This window comes from Melozone crissalis, unplaced genomic scaffold (genome assembly GCF_028551555.1).
Source record: "Melozone crissalis strain CALT ecotype California unplaced genomic scaffold, PUWL_Pcris_2 ptg000042l_1, whole genome shotgun sequence".
NCBI classification, from domain to species: Eukaryota; Metazoa; Chordata; class Aves; order Passeriformes; family Passerellidae; genus Melozone; species Melozone crissalis.
The window spans coordinates 65,101,441-65,121,659 of NW_026535820.1; the positions used below are offsets into that span (position 1 = coordinate 65,101,441).

General features: G+C 40.8%; 1 protein-coding gene across 1 annotated transcript in view; it reads left to right on the forward strand.

Moving 5' to 3' along the window:
- Positions 1 to 20,219, forward strand: part of TPPP (tubulin polymerization promoting protein) — a 70,445-nt gene that overhangs the window by 10,449 nt on the left and 39,777 nt on the right. Inside the window, exon 2 of the mRNA XM_054285185.1 lies at positions 3,433 to 3,684. Coding sequence (XP_054141160.1) covers positions 3,437 to 3,684 — 248 coding nt within the window. The 5' untranslated portion in view covers positions 3,433 to 3,436. The remainder of the gene's footprint in view (positions 1 to 3,432; positions 3,685 to 20,219) is intronic.

Below are 20,219 nucleotides of genomic sequence, written 5' to 3' on the forward strand. Positions count from 1 at the left end.
GAGAAATTAGTATGGAACTATCTTTCTGAAGGCCAAATATGTTCCTGAGCATTTTTCCTATAGCAAGTTTATAAAGTTTAAATATGTTAGCTACTGAAAGTAAGTAAAAAAATCTTTAAGTTGCTACAGCTGTCATATTAAAGACTGTATTAGATAGTAAAGCATGATTCTGCTGTGCTATGCAAAGTTGATTCATGGTTATACACAACAAAGCATTAAAGAAAATTGGCCAGCGAGGCACTGACACTGGCTAAGGAAAGATTTTGTTCAGGAAATACTTTAAAATGTAGGCATGTGGTTATATTTTCCAATGTCAGATGAGACAGAGTGATGCAGATGTTTTCTTGTTTATAGCTTGTAAACTGTGCTCTTGTTGTATCTTTTAAAGATACTCACTCTGAGTATAGCTTCTTAAGAGAATTGCTAAGAGCAAGCAGGAGCTATCCCTGAAAATGTCTTGGAAAGTTTATTTGCCACAAGATAAAATTACAAACTATTGCAAACCATACATACCTTACCATTGCAAATTTCCACCTTTTCCTGTCCTGTTTCTTGCATACAAAGGTGACTTTGGTTTTTAATATCCTACACAGACTTTGTTTTTGCTGATCTGTACTCTCTTTCTCTAGCCAGTTAGTATTAGCTTGGAAAATTTCTGGCTCTGTATTTTAGCTCCAGTTGATTTGAAATGCTACAAGCTTGGAAGAGCCTTCTACTTTTGGAAGTCAAGCTTCCTTGTATATAGAGGTACATCATAGATCTTCATGATCTGATTTTAAATGAAATACTCTGTTGTATACGTTATGTCAATAGTATTTTTATTTTTTTCTTATGTTCTTTTACTACTGTTTTGGTGGCAAAAGAATAGAGTCTGATGAAACAGAAGATTTGATCTAGACACATTTTGGTAAAAGTATGTGTGTCTTAATGTTTGTAGTAGCTTTCAATTTACTGTGCATACTTTTTGTTTTAGTGTTTCAGTGTTGGGATGCTTTCAGATAAGGTTTTTGAGGTAAAATTCCTCTTTGGACAGTAGGCAGAATACAAATGAAGTAGAAATGGGAATTGGTTACTTTTTAAACGTTTTTATGAACTTGACATTTTCAAACTCTTTTTCCCCCTCTGTTCTTCACTTTTTATTTCATAGGTGCACATACAATTCTCAGGCTACAGTTAGTAAATTTTTGTCATAATAATTTTAATTTAGCATTTTGGTTTGTTGGCCAGAAGTTGTGCTGTCTGTGTAAACAAAACAGAAGGATCCCTCGGCTTAAGATATAGCAAGGGATTTAAGCATTTAGGTGTTTTCAAAAAAAGGCAGTAGTGTTTTGGCCATGCTATGTTTGCTCAGGTGTGAAGGACAGAGGTCCTTTTAGTATGTTTTTAATTAAAAGATTCTTTCTAATCAAAAGCTTCAACAATAACTGCTTCATAGCAAGTAGCTATGGTTACAGTGTGCAGGGAAGGGTATGTCATGGTTATTTGAGTGTCAGAGTTTAAACAATATAGGAAGAGATAGAATTTTAGAACCCTTTCCCTTGCTGAGGCGTTTGTACTGATGTACAGTATATAAATCAAAAGAACTTCCTATCTGATGAAAAAATAAAACCTTAACTAGAAATACCTACCCATCTCTGCATATGTTAATCACATCTCACATACAGCTGGGGCTTTAGAAGAAAGGCTGGATAAGTATGATGGGCTTTCCAGCCCTTATCTAGCATTTGCCAGATTTCTGATACTTTAACCATCTCTTTATGGGTTAAAAATTTATAGCAGTGCCACTGATGTGATGGTGGTGACAGTCTGTGTGCAGTTTGTTGGGGCAGGCAGGCACTGTGCCCTGTGCCTAGGCTTCTTAGTCCCTAGTTTAGTGCATCTTCTGCCATGCCAAGAGTGCGTGGGCAGAAGAAAAAGGTTTCTATGACATGTTTCTGGTGCTTCAGGGTGTGGTTTTTTTGTGAAGACACCTGAAAATAGTATTCTGTTGCACAGTTTAAGGTTTCATGTAAAAAACAAACCTATACTATATGTACTTGGAATAGTCTCAAAGTTCTTGTCTGAAGTAACAACATCCCTTCTCAGTATGCCTCCATCATGGATGTGTTCGTTCCAAATGAATTCCACAGCTACAGTTCTTTGGGCATAAACTTGAGAAATAAATGGTCTGGATAACAGGAGAGACTTATCTTATTAGCCCTTACATAATGTAACATAAGGGTTCTAACATTAATATTTTTGTTGCATTTCAAAAATACTTAATTTTTCAGTAAAAAATAAAATTAAAAGTTGAAGTCCAGAAAATAAAGGGATGTCTGTAGGAGTGACGGGTGGTCAGCACGGTCAGGACAGAGAGACCTCTGAGGCCAGGTCGTGGAACTTGTGGTTTATTACAAAAGGCCTGGGTGCAGGGCCCTGCTGCCAGGAAGCTGCCAGGCAGAGCTCGGAGCAGGCCCGAGAGAAGAGAGGGGTAGAGAGGATGAGGGGATAAGAGCGTAAAAGCATAAGAGAGTAAAAGGGGCAAGAGTAAGAGTATGGAAAGTAAGTAAGTAAGAGGAAGAAGAAGTGGAAGGAAAAGAAGAAGTAGTGAGCGAAGTTCCCATTACAATACAATAAATCATCTTCTGTGTTGAATATTCTGATTCTCACTAACCAATCTAGTACAAGATACAAATCCTATAGTATTTCCATACAACCTATAAGAATCACTACATTACCATACTGTGTTACATTTTAAACCCTGAAAACTCCTCTTTGGACCCCTTCTGCCAAGCTAGCGGGGTCTGCTCTGACCCTTGGACCTGTCTGCAAGCAGAGGGTCTTGTTTCATTGAAAGGGGATTACCTTCAGCCAGCCACACCATTGTTTTCCCGTTGTTCAGTAACTAAGGGATATCAAAGCTTGCTTTCATTTCAATCTCACTTATAGTTTCCATATTCTCAAAATCTTTTGCCAGACAACCATATTTATAAGGCTTTCCTGTTTCATCTTCCCCAACAGATGTCTATTTTTCCTTCAGAAATACAAGTACAAGTAATGCCTACAGTGTAAAGGGCATACTTCTATTCAAATCAACAGAGTGACTGTGATGATTGCCATTTAAGGAAAAAAAAAAAAAAGAAGCAAACATTAAATGTTCTTTTGGTGGCTGATGTAATGATGGTGAAACTGGTTTTGTGTCCCTAGTTTTTTGCTGTACCTTTTTTTTTTATTATGTACTAGAATTTTTTTTCCCAAATGGGCAGAGAGTTATACAGTTCTCTGTTTAGACTGATTTTTGATGGTGGAGGGTAGTGAGTTCTTTCTAACTTTATAGACCATTTATTCTTCATATGGACTTCATATGTTGTGACATGAACTCTAGCACATAGATTGACAGAAAGTAATCTAGTGCAAATTAATGCAATAAGTTTACCCTCCTTTTCCTTGTAGCACAATGGCTGAAAAATCGGCAAAACCAGCAAAAAGGTTATCCTCAGACTCAAACTCTCATGAAGGAGCTGCGGCAGGAGAAATAAGTGCTCTGGAAGAGGCCTTTAGAAAATTTGCTGTCCATGGTGATACAAGAGCCACAGGAAAAGAAATGCATGGGAAGAATTGGTCAAAGCTATGTAAGGACTGCAATATCATAGATGGGAAGAATGTGACAACCACAGATGTTGACATCGTCTTCAGTAAAATCAAGTAAGTTCATTTTAGCCATAATTTCATTATTTTCCCTCTCCTCACCCTCCTCCCCCCACCATGTTTGGTAGATACCATCTAAATTTATCTTCCGTTGCTTCTGACGTTGTGAGACACTGTTTGACAAAATCAATCTCTTTCTTGTTCCTTTTAAAAATTTTCTTGTTTTGTCTGAAGATACAGCTTTCAGCTTCTAACCTACTATATTAAATTGACTTCGATTTTACAGGTGTTATATTATTCAAAGACTATGATGTGATCAGAATAAATGCAGGCTATTTCAATAAACTGGTCTGCAGTAAGTGCTGTCAGTATTTCTTGAAAGATACCTGAATGAAATCAGGATGTCAGGATGATCTTGCCAAAGCTTGGCCTCAGAGGACGGAGGCTAAGGTGGGATATGTACTAAAAGTCAGTATTCTAACAGCAGTCATGATGTCCAGCACAACACCAGCTCAGGTTTGAAGTGTAGGGCTATGCCAGACTTAGGGTGACCCTTGGCTATGATGAATTAGGATTGTCTTGGTCATCTGATCTTATTTTTGCGACTGGAGCTTTAGCGAAACTTTCTCCCCAGTTAAAAACCTAGGCTGGCTTAGTCAGAAACTTGTCAAACCTAAGAGAAAATATTAAAGGAAATATGTTAACAAGGGATTAATCTGTTATGGCATGTTCTGTATGAAGTCCCAAATAATTTTTTTGGCTTTGCTTTATGTATAGAATTGGATTATTTGTACCTTTTGTATTCCCCTGGCATCTGATATGATAATAATATTGTCTTTTCTGCTTCTTATTACCACACTGTTTAAATTGTCTCACACATCATTGTATTGAGGGATATACTTTTTAAAGGGGTCTCTTAATTGTACTTGTAGCCTGTAGGAACACTTATTTGGCTTGTGCACTCAAATATTGTGGTGTAATGCTGGGAGAACATGCAAACTGCATTGCTTACAAGGTAGTTGGAAAATCTTCCTACAAGCCCTGACCATTTAGACTGCATCAAACTAGAAAAAGGCAGAGAAGAAAAGACCTTTAGTCTTGAAAGTTGTCAGTGTAACAGATATAGTTAAAATAACCTTATTTATTTGTTTGATTTCTTTCTTTGTTCCTTTTCTCCTTGGGATTCTTACCCCAAGGTAACTGTGTTACCCCAGATAACTGTAAACACTACATATGCACACTCCCACCCTCTTGTCCTTGTATCAATCCCTACTTGAATGGAGTTAGGTATACCATCAGAGAGCTGTCTTATTTGAAATGGATGTTTAGGTTGTAGGGTTTTGTTTTTTTCTTGGTCTATGATATTTTCAAGTTTTTTTTTAAATTTTATCAGCTTAAAATTTTGTTTTATTATTTCCTGTAGATAAATGTAATCTTATTGCTTCTTTCTCATATCAGTTTCTGGGCTCTTTAGTGACAGGATAACCCCATGATATGGCATGAACAGATGTGTAGCATTAGCAGATATAAAGAAGTATCAGGTTTGGTGACTGGGGCAGAACGAATCCTGTCCTGTGGCACAGGAGTGAGTTGTAAGGTGGCAGGTACCTGAGCCTCCTGGGAAATGTTGCCAAATCCCCTTGCTGCTGTTGAACACTCCCGCTTCAGCTTGAAGGTTCTTGTCTTTGGCTCTTGAGGGGGAGGGTTAGCCCAGCAGTTTCTCAGACCTCGCTCCTGTGACCACTGTTAAGTGTTGTCATTTCTCTTGGAAGAGGCATACCATCTTTTCCTCTATCCAGTTGTCCTGGTTTAACCTCAGCCAGTGGCCAAGCCCCATGCAGCTGCTTGCTCACTCCCCCAACAGCAGCACTGGGGAGAGAACTTAGAGTAAAAGCTGGAAAACTCATAGGTGAGATAAAGACAGTTTATAGGAAAAGCAAAAGAAGACAAGAAATTAATTCACTGCTTCTCATGTGCAGGCAGGTGTTCAGCCATCCCCAGGAAGAGCAGGGCCCCATCACATGTCACAAATTGGGAATGCAAACACCATCACTCCAAATGTGCCCCCTTCCTCCTTCCTCCCTCCAGTATGTTTACTGACCATGATGTCCTGTGGTCTGGAATATCCCTCTGGTCAGCTGGGGTCGCTTCACCTTTCCTGGCTGTGTCTCCTCCCAAGCACCCCCACATTCATTGCCAGCATGGCAGTATGGAAAGCAGAAAAGGCCTTGGCTCTGTGCAAGTCCTGCTCAGCAATAACAAACATATCACTAAATTATCAACCGTGTGCTCTGCACAAATCCAAAATACAGCCACTGTGAAGAAAATGGACTCTACCCTAGCCAAAACCAGCACTCCAGTATTTAATAGCTTAGTAGGTAACTGCATCAAATGCAAAAGTATCTTAGTTTTAATTGTTTAATTTTTTGTTCATTACTCAACTTGTACATATACTTATAACATATATTTTATATATTCTTCTCTTTTAAAGTGATTTTATTTTTAAATTATATTGCTTAAGTGGCATATGGGAGCTGAGATTTGCTGTTCTTATTAGGAAGGTCTGTATTTTTTGATTGTATGCTTTCAGTAGGTATACTTCCACATTTTCTTAACTGTTGGGGTTTTGTGGGTTTTTTTACATTTTTATTCTTGAGTGCATGTGTCAGCAATTCTCTTTAGTCTAGATCACATTTATTTCACATATAATATTTTAAGTTTTAAAAAGGGAAGATCTAATGGCCGTAGGAACTCAAGTGTCAGTAATATGCTTTAACTAAGGAGGGTTTAAGCATAAGCTGGGTATACAGGATTTCTTGAGCATGTTCAGACAACTGTTTTTCCTTGCTTTCTCTCTTACTTCACATTTAACCTTAAGCGCAAGGATAATAATAGATTTGGTAATGCATCAAAGCAGGCATGCTCACATAATAAACTCACACTCATTTTTATTTTACAAGCAGCTTTTTCCCAGCAGAGCTTTGTGGCTTTTTGATAAACCGAATTTTTCCCTATCTATGTTAAATGTAAAACCTTAACCACTATAGAAGAATCTCCAGCTCCCTCCAAAAGTGCAAAGTGCAGCTTCCATGCTTCAATAAGAATTCTCCTTATGGTTACCAGAAGGCTTTGTGCATCACTCTTGGTTTTGAACTCTTAAGCTAAAGTGTGTCTCACAAGATTAGCCTCAGCCTGGGATTCTTATGATTCAACCAAAGTGATGGTTCAGTGGGATGGGGCTGGTGGATTTTAGCAGTTGTAGGGAACACAGCAAACATTTAAAAAAATGTTTGCCATACAGTTGCCATCTGCATTGTGTTAGAACTTCCAAATATATTTTCTGCTGGTTCTGTTACTGGGAAGCCACTGTACCTAGCAGGGTTGTTTTCTAGCAAGCTGTACTTAGACTTTATGACAATGACAAATTTTGTTCAGACTCTAGAAAATAATTAATCTAATAGAAATGTTCTTTGGATTTATGAGTTACTATGTATAAAGCCCACATTTGTTGTCTTGCTAACTTTCTCAGGCTTTATTTATTTTTCTAGTAGATACTCGCAAAATAGGTAGGAACTAAAAATTGCTGATAGGATAAAGTAACAAGGAAAATTAATAAGAGATATGTTTACCTAAGAGCCACTGAAAGATAATGTTTTATTCACCAATTGGCAACTTGATTTGCTCCAGGAGAGAGATTTTACCTCTGAAATTATTGAACATTTTTGTAGACTTAACACACCTTCTCCACCTCTGCCAAACCAAGTGAACAAAACTTCTGAGAGTTTTAAATAGTCTGTGATACTTCTTGAAAGCTGGGACCTATGTGTCTGTCTTTCAGAGATTAGTTCATTTGAAGTTAAATTTACTGTTGTTATAAAGGTTGAAGAAATTCCATTGAACCTTTGTTACAAATAAGAAAATAAGTATAGAATGCATGAGAATGTCAGGTCAGACTGAAATGTAGTTTGTCTGTTTATCTTGCATAAAAGGTCTATGAAGGCCTTCATGTGAGCACAACATTTATATGTATTTGAGGATAAGAAGAAGGAATAGTCTAAAGCAAAGAATCCGCAGTAGTAGACATGAAAGAATTATTGATAGAATTGTATTTTTTGGTAAGAAAATATGTAAATCAGGTGATCTCTCCCCTGCTCCCCCCAAATATTTTTGTGTAACAGTAATTTGTAGGGTCCCACAAGTCCTACCAACTTGGTGGATTGTAATACAAATTTATGTTTGTTAAAATTGTTAGCTCAGAAAATTCAAGAAATGAAAAAGAATTTTGCAGTGAAAGAAGAATTCTTCACTTCAATTCAAGAAATGAAAAAGAATTACTTGGCAGGAAAGGCTGAAGCCTTCCTATGAGAATAGCCATATGTATGAATATTTATGATTTGCTTCCTTAGAGAGCAGAGTTAAAACACCTACCTTTGTGCCAAATATTTGGATTGCATTAATGCAGTTGGAATAGTCTGCAGTTTCTGTAATGAATAGAAGAGTAAGCTTTTCTTATTTTTTAGGTTATAAAGCATACAATAAAGCTATCTCTTATAATATCATTAACTTTCCATTAATCCTATACTTGGAAGAGCAAAAGGCATTGTGAAGAGTGAATGACAAAAGTTCTACCATGTCTTATAGGATGAAATCTGTTAAAAAATGTACCAAAGCCAACAGAAGTGTACATAACTGTAAATGTAATTATGATTTGTGCAGTAAGCTTTCTTTTTTGTAGTTTCATGGTCAACACTTGAGATGTTGTACTCCTTTCTTCATATATTCCTTGGACTACATAAAACAGAAACACCAGTTGCAGGGTAAATTTTAATTTCAAAGTTAGCCTAAAGTTACTTGCCTAAAGTTATGTAAAAGTCCCTTCTGCTAATTGGTACCAGGAAAACATTTTCTCTGTAAATGACAAAGGAAGCAACCTCTTCTCAGAAAAAATGGCTTATGGGATTATTAAAAAAAAAAGCCTGAAAATACTTCCTAGGAAGTGATTTTTTTAACTGGTCCATAAAATCACTGCCATACTTGAAGAAAAAGAATAAGTCACAGTCATATTCTGTGGGAAAGGTAGTTTTCGTAAATTACTGCAGCTGAAGTATTTGTGATAGGACCAAAACTAGTACTCCCAACTTATTTTGTTATGATAATATCTTCAATTTCCTTGTAGCTCAGGTTTCTGCTAAGATGTAGGAGTTTAGTACAAATATCTTAGTAATTTTATATCATTCAAAGCATTAATTTTTCACATACTATGTGAACCTTATATAGACATCTTTCTTTTATATTTTTTTAGTGAAAAGCAATAATGCAATCTGGGCCTACTGAATTTAGAGACATACAATATGCAGGCATGCAGTAGTCTTTGAATGAAGATGTTTTTCGTGGCAGTGGGAATTCCATGGGCATCTTTTCAGTCACTGAAACACTTGCCTGCTTTCTTGGAAAATTTCTTCATTAAATGTTTCTTTTCTGGTACTCTTCTGGAGTTCCAAAAGTTTGTAGGCTGTGTGTTTTGTATTTTGCTTGCAGAGAGCAAGTATGGATTTAATGAATCTTGTTGCCTTGGAGAAAGCAAGGTCATTGGTGACAGAGGAGAAGGGCACTGAAGAGTTCTTTGTTTGGTATGAAAAGCAAAATGTGGCTGCATTCTTCTTATTCCAGCAAGATGGTGAGACACAACAGTCTAAGAACTTCAGGATTTTTGTATTAAGGAAAGCAGAACACCCAAGAATAATAGATGCTACTGAGCTCTTACCAGCATTCCAGCATGTTGCCTTAGGAACTTAAACTTCTTTGTTTATTGAGGGTCAACAACTGCTCTGGGAAATTTGATATGTTAGCTATGCTGTACACATAGTCCACTTGTTGTATGTAGTTAACATGGCCATAGTAATAGCCCCTATATAAATATCTCTGCTCTTATTTTAGAAGTGTTACCGCTCAGCACTGCAAGAATATGCTTTAAGCACTGGCATAAAATTGCTAATTCTATGACATTATTAGATAGAAAAATAAAAATATTTCTGTTTACACTGGCATGTTACTATGGTTGCAGGCAGGCCTGGGTGACGTCAGCCCTTGGATCCATTGTGAGCATTTATTTAGGTAGCCATCTCCATGGAAACGTTTGTTTGTTTTGATGTTACTATGTGTTAAATTTTAAACAAATTTTTGTGGTTCTATACTGGATTGTTATTAAAGATTAATTAAGCTACAGAAGCTTTGTAAATATACCTTACTCCCTGCCCTCTTAAATATTCTTGGTAAAATATCAAGTGGAAGCATAATTGTCTTCTGTAATTCCATTAGTAGCTCCTGATGTTGCTTTGACATGTTTTCTTGTTGCTGAGGAAGCCATGTATTCTAAAGCCCAGAAATCTCTCCTCCATCTTTTTGAGAAAAGGTTTTGTTCCCATGGAGAATCTTCGCAACACACTTTATTGCGCCCTGACTTTTGAGCAGACCCACCCATGCACTGTCCTCACTGTCTTGCACACTTGGCTGTTTAGCCTAATTCCCACAGCCTAGATCAGTTAGGTCTCTGCAGAAGCACTTCGACCTGAGAACAGCTGGACCTTAATGCAGCAATAGTTCACTGTGGCTGCAAGACTTGGGTAATGGGTAATGTTTGCTCTGAGAAACTGGCAAGAAAACTCTTGGCAAAAACGAGTATTTGTCCCCATTTGTCAGCTGTAATATAATTGTTGTCTTCTTTGTATTGAATAAGTATGATGCTTCTTGCTTTCTTTTTGTATTTGAAAGGACTAGTAGTTTGACACCTGAGCTCATTCAAAACAAATATCTGTCCATGAGGTTTCTCTGAAGTAAATAGTCTTTAATGAAGATTTTTACTGAAGTCTCTCTTAAATTTTTCAAGTATTTAAATAGGTATGAAGTGGTCTTTATATATAAATGAAGCACCTGGTTATTGCAAGCTATGTTTTACATCCCTGTTGTAGACATTCTTTTGATAGTGACATAGAAAAGGATTTTTGTAATCCTACTTCATTCATGAAGTAGGCATAACAGCTAACTTTTGTACTTCAGTCTGCTTACATCAGGAAATAAGTTTTAAGTGGGTATAGAACAATATGTAGAGCAAAATCTTATCTAGTAAGTCTCAGGCAAGTTGTGAAGCTGTGCATTTTTAGGTAGAAATGTATGTAAGTATCAACAGAAAGTGTTCTTTTTTGCCACATCTATATTTTAATTGAAATTAAGAGCCCATTGCCTTTTCTGCCTAAAAAGCCAAATGTAATGTTGCCATTTGCACTTTATCCTTCAAAAGCTTTTTATTTAAAAAAAACGAAGCAGGTCTTCTTCTTCTGCCCAGAGGCATAAATTCTAAAAGTAAAACAGTGATAGCATATGAGAAGGAAGATGGTTTTAAATTCTCTTGCTGTAACACAGGCTTTTTTTATGCATGTATAATGGGTAAATTTTATACCTGTAATGATGTTTGCTGATTAGGATTTTAAAAACACCATTTTACAGGATATCACATGAAAACCTATAGATAAGGTGGTGAGTGAATAATTTCCTAGCTGATACAGAACGCTGCATGATGTCATACACAGTACTGTATATAGCAGCTTGCTTGGTATTTGCCACACTTTGTGGCCTATTCCACATGTGTGCTACACAAACTTTTACTGGCTTAGAGTAGAAGTCAATTGTTTTGGTTTTTGGTTTCTTTTGCTGGTCAACCTATTGCACCATAATTTAAAACTACATGCTTTTCACATGTAAAAGCAGCTATGTGAAATTTGCCCTAATTTTACTGACTAAATAAACTAAGTAACAGGCAAGTATTTTCCAGATGGTTAAATATCAGTTTTGATTTCCTGGATTGAAGTAGAAGATTATTAAGATGCAGAGGACAAGACAGCCTTGTCTGCAGCAACCAGGTGATTGTAAAGTTTAAGATCCTGAGGGGATGATCAAGATTAACGACAGAATTACAAAGCTGAACTTCAGAAGGGCAGTTCTTGGCCTCTGTATTTTCTCTCTGGAAGCTGCCCTGGAGAGTAGAGGTGTCCAGGACAGCTGGTTGGTCTTCAAGGCAGCTTCATCAGAGCACAAGAACATTTCATTCCCCTGTGCAGGAAGTCAGGAAGCATGGCAACGGGCTAGCAAGAGTAAGCATTGAGCATCCTACTGGGCTGGACCACGAGGAGGAGGTATGCAAGAGATGGAAGCAGGGACAGGCTTTGTGGGAGGATTAAAGCCCATGCATGAAGAAACAGAGTGAGAAAAGTTGGAAGTTCAGGCCAATCAGCATAACCTCAGTCCCTGGGGAGGTAATGAAGTAAATCCTTTTGGAAGTCCTTTCTTAAAACACAAAGGACAAGAACATGATTTGGAGCAACCAGCATGGATTTGCCAAGGACTGGTTATGCCTGATTGACTTCATTGCTTTCTCTGATGAAATGACTGACACTGTAGGTAAAGGGGTGTAGTTGGTACACATTGCTTAAGGCAAGGACTTGGCTCCAGTCACATTGTCCCCAAATTGGTGAGGCATGGGCTGGAGAGTGGGCCATGCAATCTAGGGGGCAGCTCTAGAGGTGGTGATGGTGTCAGTGTTGTAGTTTAATAACCCCAGCTGGAAAATAAGCCCCATGTAGCCACTCTGTTTCTTCTACCAGTGGGATGGGGGAGTTAATCAGAAGGATAAGAGTGAGGAAACTCATGGGTTGAGTAAAAATAGTTCAATAAGAAAAGCAAAAGTTGCTCACACAAGCAAAGCAAACTAAGGAAGTCATTTGCCCCATTCCATGGGTAGGCAGGTGTCAGCCATCCTCCAAAAAGCAGGTCTCCATCATGCAGAATAGTCACTTTAAAATATGATCACTCTGAATATCCCTCACTTCCTCCTTCCCAACATTTGTATGCTGAGCATGATGTCATATGATATGGAATATACCATGGGTCAGCTGGGGTCAGCTGTCCTGACTGAGTCCCTTCCCAACTCCTTGCATTACCCCCAGCCTTCTTGCTGAAGGAGCAGCAGGAAAAGCAGAAAGGCCCAGAAGCTGTTTCAGTGCTGCTCAGCAATAACAAAAACATCTCTATGTTATCAACACTGTTTTTAGCACAAATCCAACATACCACTTCATACTTGTCACTGTGAAGAAAATTAACTCTATTCCAGCCAAAACCAGCACAGATGAGAAGTTTCTGAAGGTGAGGTGACAGCAGTCCTTGCAGTAAGTATGAGTTGTGGCAGCAAGGAAGGGTAGCTACATCCTGGGCTGCATGAGTCAGTGTGTGGTCAGCAGGTCTGGGGAGGTGATCCTTCCGTGTAGCTTGGACTTGTAAGACTGTATTGGGAGTGTTGTGCCCAGTCTGGGGCTCCCCTGTGTAGGAAATAGATTGATACAGGCCTGGTGCAGGGTCACCAAGATGGTCAGGGGGGCTGGTTGTGGTACATGGTGACATGTGGAATAAATATAAGTTTCTTTGTGCTCCTGTATAGGCAGTAGAAATTAACTTCTTGTTATGAAGTTAGAGTAGTGGAAATTTTATAGGGAAAAAATAGTGTGTGTATGGATGCTATTTACTCCTAAAAGTAGATGTGAGCTAAAAATCCTTCATCTCAGAAAGAAGATTAACATACTATATATGTTGCAATTAGTTATATTTAATCTACCTATGTGTGTAAAACTACTTATACAATTTAGATGTAGTCTGCTTGGATTCTGATGTTTGTGAATGGAGGTGTGCTCCATCTGATGTGATGTTTATCATTCTTCAACTTTTTTGGTTTTTGTTTGTCTTTCCTTAAAAAAACAACAGTGGCTTGACTTGAAGAGCTTAATTGATGTATTCTTTCCGTTATCAAGATGTTTAGGAGGACTTTTTTGTAACTGAATTGGAGCAAGTCTCTGAAAGACTGGAAATGAAATCCTCATCAGCTGTCTCAGTCCCTCTGTGAGTTTCTCAGGAACCCTCGGCCAGTTCCGAGTCGGCAGACACCGGGGAGGCAGACTCAACACGGCCGACAGCGGGGAGACACTCTCCCGAGTCCCGAGGGTACTGAAGGCACCTAGGCTAGTCACCTTTGCAGCAGAAGAGACGCTAGAGACATTGGTAGAAGATAAAGGGCTGACTCTTAGCAGGGGTTAATCCAAGGTTTTATTCTGGGAGTCCCGAAGGATCTCCTGCATCTCAGGGGCCTCCTGCTGAGAGCCCCGGGAGATGTGCCAAGGTTACATTTAAAGGGAGGTGGAAACCAAAAGTAGATAACATTTTACTAACCAATAAGTGACCCTAAGGGATGGGTACTGGGGGATAGGCATTTAGGACAGCGTATGGGGCAAGGCTTGGGGGGCTGACCCCTAGCGTCTGGCTAATCACTCGATGACCTGGACCGAAGCTTCTAGATGGAGGGATGGGATGCTGAGTGATTGACAGAGAGCCAGGGTGGAGGTTTGGGGATGATCTCATCCCGGGAGAGAGATAACACAGGTAAAGGGAGGGGGATACAGTCTGGGATAAACCATTTGGGCAAAATATGGGGATTCAAGACAAAAGTACTTCAAAGTATTACAAAGTATAAAAATGCACTACAACATCTCCCTCTTTCTGTTTAAATAAAAAGGGAGAGGCACCTAAACATTAAAATTCAGCTCGGGCTGATCTCAAGCATTGACAAACCAAGGCTGTTTTGTGGACTCTGCAGAGGTTTCTGTTTCCTCCTCGGGAGAGGAGGGAACAGTGGCCTGATTGATCTCTAAAGGGGAAGTAGCTTTCAATATTTATTTGGTCACGATGCTTTTGATGATCCCAAAGCTGATCAAAATGACAAAAAGAACAAGCAAAATCAAAAATACAGACTTTAGTATGGATCTGACCCAACCCGAGAGTCCCCATCCTTGGAAAAGTCCGTCCATCCAGTCTGCTGTTTCTTGCTTGATGTCCTGAACCATTCGTTGCATCTTTCCAATGATTTTGTGGACATCTTCAGCCTTGGATGACAGATTCAGGCAACAGAGACCTTCAAACTCTTCACAACAATGATTATGTAGTAGGAGAAGAAAATCAATTGCAGCACGATTTTGTAGGGTGGCTTTCCTTGTTTCATCGTCTGCCAGGAGGTCTGAAAGTACAGCTGATATAATATTGGCCTGTTTAGCGACACAACACTCTAGCTGTGATAATTCACGTAGAGCTTTGGCTGCAGACCCCCATGGCAAAAACACGGTGATTGCAACCCCTTTTGGTTTGGACCAATGTACAATTTCAGAATCACAATTTGGGTCTAAATTCCTTAAGTCTCTGTTTTTGTGGGCCGAATTGGAGGCGGTGGTTTTGGGTTGCCAACCCACGATTTGAGTCTTGTTGGGTGTAAACAGGCTCAGCTTTCCAATGGTGCGTAGACCTCTGATTGGATGAGAGGGGATGTCTGCCCATGCTCTATCACCACAAATGAGGAAAAACCCTTTAGGGAGGGCATGGGGCTTATTATTGGGGGTAGATGACATTTCTACATGGGAAATTTTCTCACATCAAATTTTTGCTGTGTAGTTTACTTTAAACTGTTTGACTTCGTGATACAAATTTACTTGGTCTTTTGGTGTAAACATAAACTGAACACAATAGAATGCTTTTGCAGAACCAAGGAGTTCAAATTCTTCGGGTTCCTTTTCTGTTATTGCTTGTCTATCAATTAATTTTGCCCAAGGAGATAACAGATTATATACTGAAAAAAAGGGGGTTGCTAATGTCGGCGGAAATTCATCATATTTAGATGGGATCCCCACAAGGCACGTGGACATCGGGTCAGACACAGAGGAGGCAGACAGGCAAATGTGATCTTGGTTGAGGACTCTGGCAAGGGTGGTCCACACGTTTGCCTGAGGCTGAGAAATGATCCACATCTGACTTGGATGGATGGCTGTCAACAGAAGCAGCAGAAGGATGGGGCTCATTCTGATGGTACAGGGTCTGAGTTCAGATCAAGGGGAAACACTGAAAAAACTGAAGATAAAAAATGTTAGGAATAAGGTTCAGGTAATAGCAACTTAACTTTAAAGACTCTGACGACGCTTCCTCCTCCAGCAGACATTGGCTACCTGTGCTGTAGCTTTGTCTTTTGACACTCTTGGAATGTATGGTCTCACCCACTTGGAGGGGATCCATCTCAAGCCTGAGGGAGTGGATACGCACGCATATCCCCTACCCCACACCATGAGCTCATGGGTCCCCTCTATTTTCCAAGTTTCAGGGTCTTTTATGAGGACTGGTGGCGGACTTTCAATTTGTGCTGACTGTTCTCGTTAAAGTGTCTTATGATGGGTGGGTTAAGGTTTTCATACGTACAGTTTAAAAAATTCAATGTGAACAGCGCTTTGGACAGCCAGATTTGAGGGGTCTCCATCTTCATAACCTCATGTTGTTGGTGAAGGACATTTTTAGGCTCTGATGGGCCCTCTCCACAACTTGGCCTGTCGGGCAATAGGGGATGCCTGTTTTATATTCTATTCCCCATTGCTGCAGGAAGCTCTGAAGGTCTTTGGACTTTTTCGCTGGGCCATTGTCTGTTTTGATGACCTTAGAGATTCCTAATGTGGAGAACGCTTGCATGAGATGTTTTTTTACTTCACAGACCTTCTCCCTTGTGTGGGCAGAAGCATAGATGGCACCAGAAAAGGTATCCACAGAGACGTGGACATATTTAAATTTGCCAAAAGATGAGATGTGGGTTACATCTGTCTGGCATACCTCGCAGCTCTGCAAACCCCCAGGGTTTGCTCCTGTACTTAGGGGGAAGGTAGTGACTGGTTTTGACAAGAACGGCATGTGGCTACGATGGCTTGAGCTTGTTTGTGCCTCAGGCAGAATTGCCGAACAAGGCGGGTGCATTCTGATGGAAAAATTGGTGACTGATCTTTGCTTGTTGGAATACATCTGGGAACGGGGCCATCTTGGCTGGTGCTGCAAGGGCATCAGCCCTGCGGTTACCTTCTGCAATGAACCCCGGCAGGTCTGTGTGTGACCTGACATGAATCACATATCACAATTCTGGGGAAGCATGCTTGGTGAGGGCATCCCTGGTTGTAGAGAGCCCATGTCCTCAATAATGTTGTTGATTTGATGGAGATCGTGGAGAAGCCGCCACTTGTCTTTGTTGGGTTTTTAATGACAAAGACAGGAGAATTCCACAGTGTCGTGGTCTCCACGATGTGACCTTTTCTTAGCTGCTCTTCTACAAGCTCTTCAAGTGCCTTTAATTTGTTTTTGTTGACCGGCTGCTGAACTACCTGTATTGGAGTATCAGTTTTCCAAATCAGTTTTTGGGCGGGGCGCAATTCAGAGACCGCTCCCCGAAAAACCTGAGGGGTTTCTGGGATGTTGTCCTGGGTTGAATATATGATGTTTTTATCAGAATCGTCTCGTTCTGTTTATGTTGAATAATAAGTGTTGCACATTTAAGCCTTGTTTCAGAGAGTGAAGGGGGGAGAGAAGAAGCAGCAGTTTGTTATCAGACACTGCACTGACTCCTCCACATTCCTGCTCCTGACTGTGTTGTCTGCAGACGGACAGACAGCGGGACGGAGCTCTTTTTTTTGTCTTTAGTTAGTTTTTAGGTAGCTGAGGCAAAGAAGTTTCCTGGACTGTGGTTTTTATCCCTTTTCTTCAGACCTCTGGAAACCTGCTCTGGACTGAACACCCACCAGAGCACTGACAGCTGCACCTGTGGCCCACCCGGGCCGGTCCTGGCCTGCGACATTGCCAGCACCAGAGGGACTGATCAGAGACTGAGTGAGCTGAGCTGCAACCCGGGGATGGGGTTTTCTCATTTTGTCATCTCTTTTGGAGCAGCAAGGGGTTTTATTGGTTAATATTTTTTAATAAACAGTTTTTTTCCTCTTTTCTCCAAGGAGGTATTTTCTCCCAGACCAGTTGGGGGGAGGGGCCGATTGAATTTTCCTACCGGAGCCCCTTTGGGGATTCTCTCCCAAATTTGCTCTGAACCAGAACACATACATCTATTGGTGCCCAACGTGGGGCTCGAGAAGGTGGAAAAAAGCTCTTTTGATTGTGTGTTGGTTGTGCTCGCTCTCTAGTGAGTTAAAGCAGTCAGTAGCCATGCTGCTTGAATTTGTAATGTGTCTTGGGGTGGAGGCCTGCATGTGATTCTGGTCTCTAGACCTTTTTGAGGTTTCAATACCTTTCTGGTCACTAGGATTATTGTCCATAACACGTAATTTTTACGGTAGAGGGGCACGGATTGGAATAGCTGTTGTGCTGGCCTTGGTGATAATGATTTACAGGGCGTTTACAAAGATACTGGCGTCTGTTTTCAATATTTATGGTTTATGGTTCCTTTGTCCTACCCTGCATCCCAGTTCCAGTAGTATGTTTTGGGAATTTATTAGTGATTGCACCCAGTTTGTTAGAGGAGGAGCTGGGAATAAGGCTTTCCAGCCTTTCCTTTCCTCTTCTCCTTTGAATCTGTTATGTCACTTTTTGAGAATGTTCAGTTTCCCCTGAATGTTAGAGACCATCTTTCTGGTATTAAATCTGGTATTAAAGCTTCCTCTATATGGTCTGCAGCTTCTCTAGAATGAGGGCTGAGATATCCAGAGGAGTTGGTGAGACCCCTGACCCAGAAGCAGATACAGGCATGAAAAATCCTGTGTGGTGTGGAGAATGGGAAAATATAGGCCAAACCCTGAAGGAATTTTCTGATCCTGTAGAGTGGGATTTTCCACGGGAATAAATTCAGAACCCAGCTGAGGTGGGGAAATACCTAAAAGAGAAGTGCCATGACGATTCTAAGGAGAAAAGGCTAATTGCAATAATCTAGGCCCTGGCCTATGCTTATCACATTCTGTTAGATACTGTAGGGCAGCAGACAGAGGCAGGGGGGCAGGGAGATAAAGCAGCAGCTACCACAGCCACTCAGGCTGCAGCCAACACCGCAGGCTCGAAGCCAGCAGCTAAACTAGATAGTGAGCCTAAGCCACTGGCAGTTGCTGCAGGAAAAAAGCACACAAGCAAAACCAATTGGCCAGTGACTGACAATGATGATCCAGGGGAAGGACCCTCACCACCAACTGATACAAAAGCCAAAGTTAATGCAACTGACACAGCATCAGAAGCCAATATTGAGTCCTATTCCCTGAAGGACCTTCGTGGCCTAAGGAAGGATTACACCCGACAACCTGATGAATCCATAATTAGTTGGCTGGTCCGTCTCTGGGATGCTGCAGGCGAGGCAACAATTCTGGATGGCACTGAAGCGAGGCATTTGGGATCCCTGTCACATGATCCTGTCATTGACCAAGGAATGATGAGAGGGGCTGACCCTCACAGCCTCTGGGCGCGAATCCTAGGAAGTGTAGCACAAAGATACCTGTGTGCAGATGATCTCTATATGCAGCAAACCCAGTGGAAAACCATAGAACAAGGGATTCAGCGCTTGGAGGAAATGGCAGTGGCAGAGACTGTCTTGTCAGATGATGTAAACACTGTAAATCCAGGCTTGGTACCATGCACATCTGTGATGTGTAGAAAACTTGTACGACTTGGGCCACGAGAATATGCATCTTTAGCAATAATGAAGCAGGATGATGGTGAGGAGACTGTGCTTGATATGGCAAAGAAGCTCTGAGCATATGCAGATGCTGTACATGGCCCAACACATGCCAGAATTGCAGCAGTGAAAACACGTCTGCAAAAATTAGAAGACAAGATGGAGGAGAGTCACAAGAAACTGAGGGAGGAGATTAAAGAGGGCTTTCTCCAAATCTCAGCAGTACAGATCAGAGGTTCTGGTATCCAAGGCAGACGTTCCCCAGATGGTGAGAGAAGGTACACCTCACGAGCTGAGCTGTGGTTCTACCTACGTGATTGTGGAGAAGACATGGGGAGATGGCATAGAAAACCTACCGCTGCTCTGGCACAATGGGTGCGTGAACTTAAGACTCAGGGAGGAAGTTCCAAAAGGGAAGCAACTCCAGTTACCAGTAACCGAACTGTCACATATGATGATAATGAAAATATTTTTGATCCCCTTGAAGGACCCTCCAAGGCATATGCCCAGGGAAAGAAGGATAACCAGGCTTAGAGGGGCCCTGCCTCTAGCCAGGTAGAGGTTGGGGAAAACCGTGATTTTGGACTGTGTGGATTTGGGCTGTGTTGGCCTGGCATATCAGAACCACAAGAATACAAAGCTTTGGTCGACATTGGTGCACAATGTACATTAATCCCATTGAGACATGTGGGGACAGACTCTGTTTCTATTGCTGGTGTGACAGGGGGATCACGGAATTTTACTTTGGTGGAAGCTGAGGTGAGCCTGACTGGAAATGAGTGGAAGAAACACCCTGTTGTGATTGGCCCAGAGGCCCCATGCATTTTAGGCATAGACTGCCTCCAAAGTGGGTATTTCAAAGACCCAGAGGGACTCAGATGGGCATTTGGAATAGCTGCTGTAGAGACAGAGGGTGTCAAGCAGTTGAACAGCTTGCCTGGACTGTCAGAAAACCCATCTGCAGTAGGACTCCTGAAGGTAGAAGAGCAACGAGTGCCAATTGCCACCTCAACAGTGCACTGCCAACAGTACCGAACGA